Source organism: Pectinophora gossypiella, chromosome 10 (assembly GCF_024362695.1).
Source record: "Pectinophora gossypiella chromosome 10, ilPecGoss1.1, whole genome shotgun sequence".
Classification (NCBI taxonomy): Eukaryota; Metazoa; Arthropoda; class Insecta; order Lepidoptera; family Gelechiidae; genus Pectinophora; species Pectinophora gossypiella.
Window position 1 is genome coordinate 13,428,556 of NC_065413.1, and position 13,187 is coordinate 13,441,742.

The 13,187-nt window shown below is 36.8% G+C and overlaps 1 protein-coding gene across 1 annotated transcript; it reads right to left on the reverse strand.

Moving 5' to 3' along the window:
• Positions 1–4,238: 4,238 nt before the first annotated feature.
• LOC126370416 (uncharacterized) lies at positions 4,239–12,786 on the reverse strand. Its single transcript, XM_050015253.1, has 3 exons — positions 12,581–12,786; positions 5,538–5,758; positions 4,239–4,993 (listed from the first exon to the last, which is right to left on the reverse strand). Exons 1-3 carry the CDS (start codon positions 12,784–12,786, stop codon positions 4,764–4,766), a joined length of 657 nt encoding a protein of 218 aa, XP_049871210.1. The 3' UTR covers positions 4,239–4,763.
• Between the last annotated feature and the right edge of the window lie 401 nt (positions 12,787–13,187).

Here is a 13,187-nt window from a genome sequence, read left to right on the forward strand (position 1 = left end):
TCACTACTACCCTCCAAAAAAAAAAAATAATAAAAAATAAAATGTAAACATGTCATATGACATATTCAAAAGTGTTGTCACCAAATAAAAAAAATAATTCTACCGCCAACCATGGACAATGAAGATGATTCTAGAGTGAGTGACCAGACTTCACAACATCCTAATGTCACCGGAATAAACAACAAGGCATCACCCAAGAAACTTGTTCAACAAGTGTTTCACCCTAGCTTGTTCGTGAACACTAGAATGAGGCATAATTCAGTGGGCGACATACCACCTCCAAGAGAAGCTCCCCACAACGAATGGCAAAAGGTCCCCGTACTTCGTCAATCAAAACGAAGAAGGCTGGATAGAGCACCATCGTCCGAGACAGAAGAGTTACCTACACAAAATAGATACTCAATCTTACAAGTTGAGGAAAGCAGTCAAAAACCAACTCATTCCAATAAAATAATAAATAATAAACCACCGCCCATCATATTATATGCTGTTGAAAACATTACCAAACTAACAAACTTAATCGAAAGCATTCTTGACAAATCAGACTACTCATACAAGATTGCGACTCGTACACAACTGAGAATTAACTGCAATAGCACTGCAGCATATAAAAAGTTAATGGAAGTCATTAGGGAGAACAACTTGATTGGACACACTTTCACTCAAAAGGATGAGAGACCATACAGGATTGTTATTAGGAATTTACATCCCTCAACTCCAATTGATGCTATCGCAGAAGCCATAGAAGGTACGGGAAATAAGGTAAAGGGAGAGATTATTAATGCCAGGCATGGACCAACAAAGACTCCTTTGTTCACATGGTTTATAAACCTAGAACCAAGCCCTAATAACCCAGCCGTAAAAAATATACGCTTTATATACAATACTTCTGTTGTAATTGAAGACCCAAAACGTAAAAATATTATTGTACAATGCAAACGATGTCAACAATATGGACATACTCGTAATAACTGTATGAGGCCGTACCGATGTGTGAAATGTGCCGGGAATCATAACACCACAGACTGTCTTAAAAAAGATAAAGCTACACCGGCTAAATGTGCTCTTTGCCTTGAAGATCACCCAGCTAATTATAAGGGATGTAAAGTGTTTCTAGAGATACAAAACAGGAAAACAATCAAACAACATACCAAACCTGTTACCATGAAAACCAACAATGTTATCTTAGAAAAATCGGATCGTTACACACAACAATCGCAACTTCCTCGCATGGAAAAACCTCTAGAATGTAATACAGAAAGGACATATGCACAAGTGACTGCAAATCTCAACAACAACACTCTTGAGAAAATACTTATTAAACAAGCTGAAAAGCTGGATCTTCTAATTCAACAGATGGGAACCCTCATGGGTCTCTTGACAACCGTCGTTAATAAACTGGTACATTAAATGGCGGGCCTAATTATAGCAACTTGGAACGTAAATGGTTTGTCTAACCGGAAAAACGAAGTTGATGTTCTGTTGAAGTCTCATCATATTGACATTCTACTAGTTACAGAATCACGATTAACTGATAGAGCAGTTTTTAACTTGCAAGGGTATATTACATATACAACATGCCACCCAGACAATACCGCTCACGCTGGATCAGCTGTTATAATAAAGGAAAATATTAAGCATAACCTAATAATGGGATTTAAAAAGTCTCATATCCAAACAACATCTATAATGGTACATGACAACCAGGGGCCTCTCATAGTGTCGTCAATATATTGTCCTCCAAGACATAATATAACTGCTCACCAGTATGATGAATTGTTTGGAACCTTCGACCATAGATTTATTATCGGTGGAGACTGGAATGCAAAAAATACCTGCTGGGGAAGTAGAATTACAGTAACCAAAGGAAGGGAACTTAAGAAAAGTATTGATAAGAACCAACTAAAAGTTTTAACAACATGCCAACCAACGTATTGGCCATCGGACAGGAAAAGAATGCCGGATCTATTAGACTTCTTTGTCTACAAAGGATTACAAGCAAATTTCATGAAAGTGGAAAATTGTTTGGATGGTTCCTCCGATCATACTCCAATAATTGCTACCTTAAGCACAACAGTGATTGAAAAACCAGCAAGACCTTATTTATACAACAAATACACTGATTGGAATTCATTTCGAAATTATTTAGAAAGTAATATTGATCTTAAGATAAAACTGAAATCAGAACAAGACATAGACACTGCTTGTATGTTAATAACAAAATTGATACAAAAAGCGTCTTGGCTGAGCACACCTGCTGCAAAAGATCACAACCACATATCTCGAAACTTACCGGCAGATGTCAAATTGAAGATATTGGAGAAGAGACGTCTTAGAAGGGTATGGCATTATACTCGTCTGACATCTGACAAAAGGGCTTTCAACAAAGCTGCTTCTGAACTCAAGAGATTCTTGGCTGACATCGAAAACGACACATTGCAGCACCACCTAGAACGGCTTACCCCTAACAGTAATAACGGATACTCACTTTGGAGAACAGTCAAATCGTCGCTTAAACCACAAGTACTAGACTACCCCCTTACATTTGAAGATGGAACATGGGCAAAAACTGATGAAGAAAGAGCCGAGGCTTTCGGACAATATCTAGAAAATGTTTTTACACCAAATGCCTCCAAAGAAAATGAAATATTTGACCAAGAAATAAAACAGTATCTGGATAGTGATCTACAGCTGAGCCTTCCTATAAAAAGTTGTACACCTACTGAAATTAAAAGGACAATACAAGAACTTCAACTGAAAAAAGCACCAGGATTTGATTTAATTACTGGAGAAGTACTCAAACAACTACCAAAAAAAGCCATCATACTACTTACACTCCTTTTTAATGGAATTTTGAGAACCTCGCACTATCCAGCTATATGGAAAGTATCCCAAATTACCATGATCTTGAAACCTGGAAAACCTGAACACCTAATTACATCATACCGACCAATCAGTCTTCTCCCTGTATTATCAAAAGTTTTCGAGAAAATACTGTCAAGCCGATTAAACGAAGTAATGAACAATAATGAGATTATCCCAGAGCATCAATTCGGGTTTCGTAGCAAACACTCCACTATAGAACAAGTCCATCGGGTTACTGACACAATCAGGAAAGCTCTTGAAAACAAAGAGTACTGCTCAGGCGTGTTTCTCGATGTACAACAAGCCTTCGATAAAGTATGGCATGCTGGATTACTGTATAAACTAAAACAGTCTCTGCCTCACAATATGTATACTTTGCTACGATCCTACATTGAAAATAGGATATTTTTTGTTAAGAACAATAATACAACATCAGCCTTCCATGACATAAGCGCCGGGGTTCCTCAGGGCTCAGTGCTTGGCCCTACTCTATATCTAATATACACAGCAGATGTGCCTGAAACGGATGGAGTGATGACTGCTACATTCGCTGACGACACCGCTGCTCTTGCATCAAACGCTGACCCTGCAAAAGCTTCAGAACTACTGCAAGGCCACCTAAATAAAATAAACAAGTGGATGAGAAACTGGCGCATCAAAGCTAGCGCGACGAAGTCAAATCACGTCACATTTACCCTCAAACGGGGAGATTGTCCACCAGTGAAGCTCGGCGAAGATACTCTCCCACATAGTTCTGTAGTTAAATATCTCGGTTTTCATCTTGACCGAAGACAAACCTGGAAGGAACACATACAAATGAAGCGTGATGCACTTAACCACAGATTCAGATCCTTACAATGGCTACTAGGCAGAAAATCGAAGCTTTCAGTCAACAACAAGATACTAATATACAAATCAGTGCTCAAGCCAATTTGGACATATGGCATACAGATCTGGGGTTCTGCCAAAAACAGCAACCTAGAAATCCTCCAGAGATTCCAAAATAACACTTTCAAAACCATAACAAATGCACCATGGTATACAAAAATGAACGAAATTCACGACTATTTACAAATGCCCACTGTTAAAGAGGAAGCAGAGCATATTATCGAGCCTTATAGAAAAAGGATTGTCCACCATGAAAACAGGCTTGCATCGGCCTTAAGTGAACCACTGCCGCTGAGACGCCTAAAAAGGCAACATATCTGGGACAAACTTCAGCAGTGAGAAACAAAATGAAGGCAACCTGACACTGGAAAGGCATGCCTAACATCCCACTGGCAATATAACGGAACTGCTTATGGTCGAGGGACCGATCGCATGTTAGAAGAATATAAAAAAAAAAAAAAAAAAAAAAAAAAAAAAAAAAAAAAAAAAAAAAAACTAGTCAAGTACTGTAACAAAATTTCAAGTGGACATCGAGTGTGTATTGTCGACTACTTGGCCGGACAAACGGTGAGCGTCGTCTCGGATGGATACAACTTACTTATGAGCATTGTAACAAATATTAATCTAAGATATTGTTTTGAGTATCCCAACCGAAAATTAAAAAAAAAACACAAAAAACTAAAGCTAATTTTAAAATGACTTTATATGACTGATTAGTCATATTTTTGTATACCTACTACTAAAGTTCGTTATAGCAAACTTTTGAATAAGTAGGTACATACTTAAATTTATTTTTAGGAATGCCTTTCAGTTTACAAAAAATAACAACTAAAACTATAGAAACTTGAGTTAAACAGGTCAATATAAGTCTTTCTAAGTCAATCTGGTATAGTGAGCTTTCTCTATGCACCAAAGTCTAAATAAAATAAAACTTTAAGCGTATATTATACACATGGCTAATAAAGGTGTCTTTTCTAATTGTAATTTTATAATTGGTATAATCTATCGCTTTAATCATTGAAATTGTATTTAGTGTAGTTGTCTTCATGGTTGTGGAAGCCTTTGTGCTTGATGTAGCGTCCCTCCACAGTGGTTTGGATACAGCTGTTGCAGCCCAGGCGTTTCCGGTCCCTGCAAGTCCAATTTATAGTGTTCTGGTAACGGTTGTTAATCCAATACTTGTTATCCTTGAAGATCAAAACCATACTGCCAGTCCTGTGCGAAGGCAGGTAATATATCCCTGAAATATACAAAACTTTATTACCTGACCTTAGAAAAAAAAAACTAAGTTTAAAAATGGAAAACTCAATTCAATTCTTGATTAATATGGCTTTTGTGTGATCACAATACTGCCAGTATCACGTAATGAAGAAAATAAACAAGGATGTAACGAGACGAAAGGCAATATACTTTTTTTAGGTAAGGACAAAATAAAAACAGACAAAAATAAAAACTAATACCAGAATACTGTATTTCTAAAACTTTCACAAACTTACAACTTGATCTACAAACTAGCAGGTCCCTACAGCAGAAACATGCGTTAAAAGACACATCTGTATCAATAATTACCGTATAAGTACAATTACATGATTTAAAAATAAATGTTAAAAGAATAAACTTAAAATAGTATACAAAAATATATCATTATTTTTCGTATTTTATTGGTATTTGTCTAGAACTATCCTTTTCTCTTATATATCTGCCGTCGTGGCATTGTCTTAGCCGGGGAGGTTCATGTATATGACGTCCACGGAATATGGAAATGTAGTCTCTGCCATCAAAGCCTTTGTATGTGATGACATCAGCTCTGCACCCATGCACGTCTCTCGATGAGCAGTACCACTGCTTCTTGCCGTGCGCCTGATGATTTTTCATGTAGAACGTAAACCCATTGAGGATCAACAGGCCTGCCCCTGTCCGCCCTGGTATGAACTGCGCCGGCACTGATAAGAAAAACCATACCTGATTAATTACCTTGAAAGACAGGAAAATAAAACAACATACCCTTAAAGTAACTTAATTTAATTAAATTAACGGCATTTCACCTTAAAATGTAAATTTTCACACATTCTAAGGAGACATGACGGTTACCTTTATAGTTTAAAATAATTTTAGGAAGGAAGTAGGATCATGGATCGGGTAAATAACTAGACCAGCCAGTACAAATGTATTTATTTAAATAAATAAACAAAGATCCCTTTATTTATTCAAAAACATTGTTTACACAATATTCAACAAGTAAAATAAAAAATATGCAATTATTAAATTTTTAAATTATTTTCAGAAATAAAATAAACAATTCTGAATTTATAAAATATTAAACACAAAATCATAAATGTTAAAAAACGACATATTCCAAGGAATATGTAATGGCACCATGGTTTAAATTGAGAAGAAGATTGGGAAGGATCTCCAAAGCACAGAAAGGCAAATATTTGTTATAAAATGTGATAATAGCTATCAAATTGAATTATCATATAAGATATCAATACAAATTCAAATTCCCATAAGCATCAAAGCATCATAGCACATATAAAAATGTATTAATAAGATGATCTTCGACCGATTTCGCCCGTGGTGACCACTTCGACTACTCAGCACGACACTGATATGCCCGAAGATGGCTTATGTATGAAGTCCCGCGCGCAGAGAGCGCACATGAGTACTTATGTAACATACATACATAAACTTTAACCCAGTACAAATAAATAATTATATAATGTAATGTGCATCTGACAAAACATCTATCCATCACTGCTTGGACAAGAGTTTTTAAAACAAACTATTATTTAAAAAAAATTGCAGATTAAAATTAAACTATTAAAAAACTATTAACTATTACTATACTATGTCTGCTAACCCACTGCTTAGGCTCCTGTAGTCCAACGTAAGTGAAACATAAAATACCTGGTCTAATGACTTAACTATACCCAACCTTCCCGAGACAATTTACATAAACTCTGTCATTGATAACGACTGTCTGTTTTAGCACTGCTTGTCTAATGACTTTAGAACAGTTGAACAACTTCTAACTTAGTCTGTACCCACAACTTAATTTGTATTTGGTATTTTTTTTACCGTCCCACTGCTTTATTTAACATACTCCTTCATACATACGACTTATCTCGGACAGCATTCACAAACTGGCCGGATAACCTTCCCACTGCTTAAAGCACAGGCTATTTGACATCTTCGTCAAATGAAATACTTTACACACATATGACATCATTACTAAAAGTGGTTGAACTTGTGTTAATGTAATTTGATCAGTCAATGATCTAAAATGACCGAGTCATCTACCTTATTATGACTTATGTAAAGACTGCCTTTCCACCGCCAGGCTGATAAGGCATTGTAAGTCCGTCCCTGCTGAGGCTAGTATTTTTTTTTATTTATGATTGCCATGTATCTTCTTAAAACAAAGTCCATAATTCCACTGCAAGGCTTAATTACATACATACACAACTTTTAGGGTTGTCAAGTCAAAATGTTGTTTTCTAAAAGTAGTAACCACTACTGAGAATAGTCTAACTCGCATTATCATAGTCTTCCACTGCAAAGGCTTTATTAAAATCTGTCCACTGCATAACTTTGGAGAAAGTTAGCTGCTGGGTAATGATACTTAAATCTACTTATGGCTAAATTTTGTATGTTTTCCCACTGCAAGGGCCACATGCCATAGGTAAGTCTCTCCAACTACTGGTTACACGAGCATATTGTCTAAATTATAGTTAGGTTAAACCTAAACAACATTAAAGTTAGTAACTTCGTAAACTTATTTTTTTTAATTCTTCACCTTCTTACCTTTGATAAGCTTTTACATGCTAAGTTGTCGAGCATATAGGAAGTTTTCACAATCATTAACAACTTTTAAAATGTAAAACATTTTACTAGCAAAACCATTATTAGGCAACAATTAACTAGTATTACCATTATTAGAAATACAAATTGATAGCTACTTCCACACAGAAATGCGAATATTCACATAAAAACATCTGCCTTTCACTCTTAAAACGAAACAATGTTTTCATTTAAAAGTAGGCTAAAAATTACATTTCTCATTTAAAATCATGCTTGGATATCCTTCAGTAGAAAACTTACAGGCTATTACTCACCGCACCGACGACTGGTAAGGAAATTAGGACCATCAGAGGTCCTGCAGACAGGATAAAAGCGGGAACTCGAACTAACCTTAAAACACTTCACATTTTTCTGAACAACACGGCGATTTCAAAGCTGCATGATGCAAGTAGCTAATATATCACTTAGACACAAATACACAAATGCGATCAAATAACATTTTAGAGCAGAATTAAACACAAAAGCCGAAAAAACAATTTGACACTTTTTTTGCGAGGATTATGTCGACGAATATTCAACCGACGCGTGATTGAAATAACACTACGAAGATGTATTATTTCACCCGTTTCGCGATTTACTCAATCTCGATGCATTTCGCGAAAATAATTAAGGAAACAACGCAAAAACAATAATATTATTTGGCATCGAGAGAGTTTATTTTGTTTGACGTTTGTGAAGTGCCATTAATTCACGGCCAAACGATGTGTTTTTTTTTCCTTACTTTGTACACCATAACGCCACATATCTGTATTATCTATGAGCGTGCGTTGGTGCATAGTCTTTGTATAGTTGGTGGTGTGTTGAAATCGTTATTTATAATAACGAGTGGTTTTTGATGTACAAAAAACATATGCGGCGTACTTTTTCGACAACGATATTGCATTGAAATTTATTTTAAACTGCCTTGTCTTATAATGTATGAAACTAGTATAATGGTTAATTCACAGATCGCTAACAGACTACGATCTGTGTTTTTATTTTAGCGGTGTTTTCCTACAGAACACACACATTAATTACAGCATATAATAATATATTATATTCCATAGTTTTCATTCGCTTACTTTTTTATTCCAATAGGTTTTATTTTAACTTTGTTAACCTTTTTAGTCCACTCCTTCGGTTGGTTAATGGGAAGCTTGCAGCAATGGGATAAATAAACTGGAAGGAGGCTGTTTACACTGTAACCTTTTATAATTTTCTTTCTCCTTATCTTTGGACTTTGGAAGCATTATCAACCTGGGTATTTTGAGAAATTGAGGAGCAACAGGTTAGCATGGTATGAAAAAAATGTTATTTTATTTTATTATTATTACCTCTTATCACGAACCACCGAGCAATAAGTCCGTTACAGGCATCTTAAGTAGAGGTAGGGGACGACCCAAGAAACTGTGTATGGATTGTGTGAAAGAGGATTATGTGTGTGAAAGGCGTGAGTAGGTACTGAGGTGATGACAGAGAGATGAATGGAAGAAGAAGTAATCAACTTTTATACACAATAAATTTTATCTTATCTCTTATCTTAAGAATAAGTAAATGTTGTGCCTACCTCACTTAGTAAGGGTAGGAGGATGATGATCTTGCCAGACGTATCCTAAAAATAGTTACCATGGAAGGATTGTTTTTTTCTGTGATGATGTACAGTCATGAGCAATATAATGTACCCACTTTAGGACTCTGTCGCACTAACATATTTGACATTTAGTGAGACTTACAGTTCAATTTGTCAAAAAAGTTAATGTGACATGGTACCAAAGTGTATATACATATTTTATTAATGCTCGTGACCGTACCATGCTGATCCCTATAACATTATTTTATTATTCTTTTTTTTTATAAGACTTCGTACAGTCTAACAGCAAGGTGTCTGTAGATTAATACTATTAACCGATTCTGCCCAGCTCACCCCATTAGAGATCACGGGCGTGAGCTTAAACCAAAGAACCAAACCTTATGCCTAATAGTCTTTGATTTGGCGTAGAACATTTTTCTCTCGCTTGTGACTTTTGAAAACAATGACCGAACTTATAAACCCTGGTGTCAGGGTTCAATTAATATTGTATTAAATTAGTAAATTGATTAATAAGGCAGCAATTTAATGGCTTAGCCAAGAAAATGAACTTATACTTTACTAAAGTTTACTAGATATTTACGTATTTAGAATTTAGCATAACACCCAATTCTGATATTTGTATGCTCTAAGGCATAAGCATGCATAGCTCTGAACAAATAATGTGTAAAGCTTTGATCTGATAAGCTCAAAAGAATGTGAGACTTGAAAATGGACGTAAAAAAGTCCACCAAAAGCTCATTATTCTGACGCTTACCGCCACCTAGTGAGCCCAAAGCGTATTAATTTCATGTTACCTAGCCTGCATATAAAATTTGTAATGGTAATGTATTTACTCACTAGATGGCGGTATACAATGTTAAGTTAAACGCATTCTTCATTGGTTATACTATATGCCGAAAGATGTCGCCAGTATCATTTGTGATTTTGTTTTCGGCGTAATAGAGCCTTATAATTTTTTATCAGTTAAATTAAAAAACTCAAATAATAGAAGTAGAGGCGATTGTTCTATATTATTATTATTCTTTAGTCAACGGTATTTTGTTTTAGTATTTTGTAGGTATTTCCTGTATGTTTAATGAAGTACATTCCTACTTATTTGCTGTCTACTTAACTCTGTCGGGTTATTGGCCGATGTAAAATTTTTAGACGGTTGTTTTAGATTTCTGCTTAAAATTGACTTGTATTCCATAAATTTTATGCCTGTCGATTATCCGTCCTTTTCTTTTTCAACGGATAAGAAAATGACAGGTATAACTTAAAATAAAATTAGATGGCGTCTGCAGGAATTAGCACCATAATTTGCATAATATAAAGTCATAGTAGGTGGGTACTTAGGTAGGTATTAAACAATAATATCGCCAATGTTCCATTGTGTAGTAAACAACAGAATGTTCACTCGCTCTAACACCTAGCATTAGAAATTCATACCGATGACCAGGGACTTATTAAGAAATACTTACTTACACACACCTATTTCCCAGTGGGCTCAGTAGAGATCCAGACATACTTAACTACTTTTGTTTCCTCCACATTCATCAATAAGTTGTTTCCAACAAGTCAAATAAGTCACTTTTTACTAAACGTAAAGCACGAAATTACTATGGAATTTGTATGAAAAGCACACTGTGACGTCATAGAAAACCGTGATAAAATGTCGGACTTATTATTACAGATTTCTTGAATAAAAATCAAAAATAAATTTAATGGAAAAAAGAAAATGTTTTTCGTTAGTTTAAATCTGTCTTTATTTAATGATCAGAATTTCATAATTTATCTTGAACTTAGGGTGGTATTAATAAACTAATCTCAGCTTCGAGACTGCCCTCAAGATCATGTCAATGTGACAGTTCTCATATAAAAACAGAGACTTGAGCATGATCTTGAGGGCAGTCTCAGCTGAGATGCATTTATTAATACCACCCTTAGTACACGATCCATTTCCAAATACGAACCTGTCGACCTCAGCTGCTATGTAGCCACAGTGTGGTTTGTGATTCATGTGCATTCATGGATTCAGCTCCAACATACTATAAGCTGCAGGACATCTTGTGGTCGGAACACTCCATTATTGCATTGTGAAATTAAAATACACATTTCGGCGATCCAAGAGCTGGCAGATTTCTTGCGCAGAGGATAGGCCTGGCAGTTTAGAGGGGAAATGTTGCCAGCGTTTTGGGCGCTCTGCCTCAGTGTGGCACGCTGGAAGAAGTATTATATTTACAATAAGCTGGTATTGTTTTTATTGTTATTTTTAGAACATTTTTTATAAAAATTTAATAATTTAATAAAAATTCACATTATTCCATATCCTGAAATTAAAATTGCTATTAAATTATATTATTGAATAATTTCGATAGGTCATTCCACAAAATTCCACTTAATATAATTCAGAATCATGGTCTGCATCATCCCCCTAGTATTCGTTACGATCTCATTAACGCCCTGTATAGACAATCTTCTTCTTCTATCGTGTGGGTTGTGAGGTGGATTACTAACCCCATCAACCCTGGTGTCAGGGTTACTATTGAGCCGCCGAAGGCCCCTGACATGGCTCATGTAACGACTATTTACTTAAGTAAATGCTTAGTAGTCGGGACCGACTGACCGACTTCTTTCGGACAATCAGGTGATCAGCCTGTAATGGTCCTATAACCAAACTTGGGATCACAAAGTGAGTTTTGTGTGTGGGATTCTAACCCGGAACCTCCGGATCGAGAGCCCAACGCTCAACCTTTGCACCACGGAAGCAGTCCAAGGATGAGAACAATTAGGCTACTTAACGACTTTTCTCCACCAGTTGTTAGCTAGTGGGTAATGGCCTGTAATTCGGTCCAGGCAAGCGTGGTGATTGATTGGTTTAATAATTTTCGTCCAAAGCGCCAAGTTATGACGAACTGACGAACATAACTTCGGCTACCTCAAGTTTGCTAAAACTTTTACTGAAATATATTCTGCGTGGAATTATGTACGTATCGGTAAAGGTTGCCAAACTCTGCATGGAGAAAACTTTAAGGTAATTTTCGTGGATGGTTTTGGTTTGTTTGTGCTTTTGCAGATTAATTATTTCGATGCGAGCACATGAATATCGGAGTTGAAGCAGTCCCTGTGGAAGAAACCGACTGAAACATATAATTTCTTCGTTCAGTCGATGGAATTTGACATACTATTGCAGTTAACGGTGAAGGAAAACATCGTGAGGAAACCCGCCTTATCGAGAAATGCATTTTTCGGAGGTATGTGACCTATGTATTGGGTTGGTTTTCCCTTCGCGGGTTGGAAGGTCAGACAGGCAGTCGCTTCTGTAAAAAACGGGACGTGTCAAATCTTCAGGTTAGGTAAGCGGAGCCTGTGAAAACGGGATAACGCTAGGGAGATGATTGCAGTTAATGGACTCGCTGATTTCGCAGGTTGCCCGGCTTGGTTGACGTCAGTTCGGCTTCGCCCGCGACGAGGGGCACCTTCGGGGCTATGCCCCTTGAGTGTGGCGGCTCGCCCGCGAGGTTCGCGCCTCCGTAGGCCCTGTCAAATCCGGTGGTGCCGCCGGCGAGTCTGCCCACCAGGTATCGAGAGAGGCCCGGTGAGCGACTCCAGCCAGGCGGCATGGTTGCCCAGTATGTGCTGCATGTAACAGTAGGTAATGGAATGGTGGATAGGGTTAATATGGGAACCTTTCTTGCCAATTAACTGAAATTCGATGAACACTGGGATCATAATTAAAACACATAATAACGGGTTCTTACCGCGTTTAAATCAGGGTTGGGCCAACCCAACCCAACCCTGACCCAAGTCAGGGGGGGTTAATAACCGCGTAAACCTAAAACACTCTAATCATTTTCTGTCGTGTTCGAATGGTGTGGCGTGTGATCTTCGAAGTTGTATGCACCCGTTCAGGGGTTCCTTGCCGGGCGGGATGGTTTCGGTCCGGTGCACATTTTGTTTTACTATTGTAAAAACTATAGTATTGCTGAAGTTATCTGAATAATCATCGGCTTAGGATGAGATA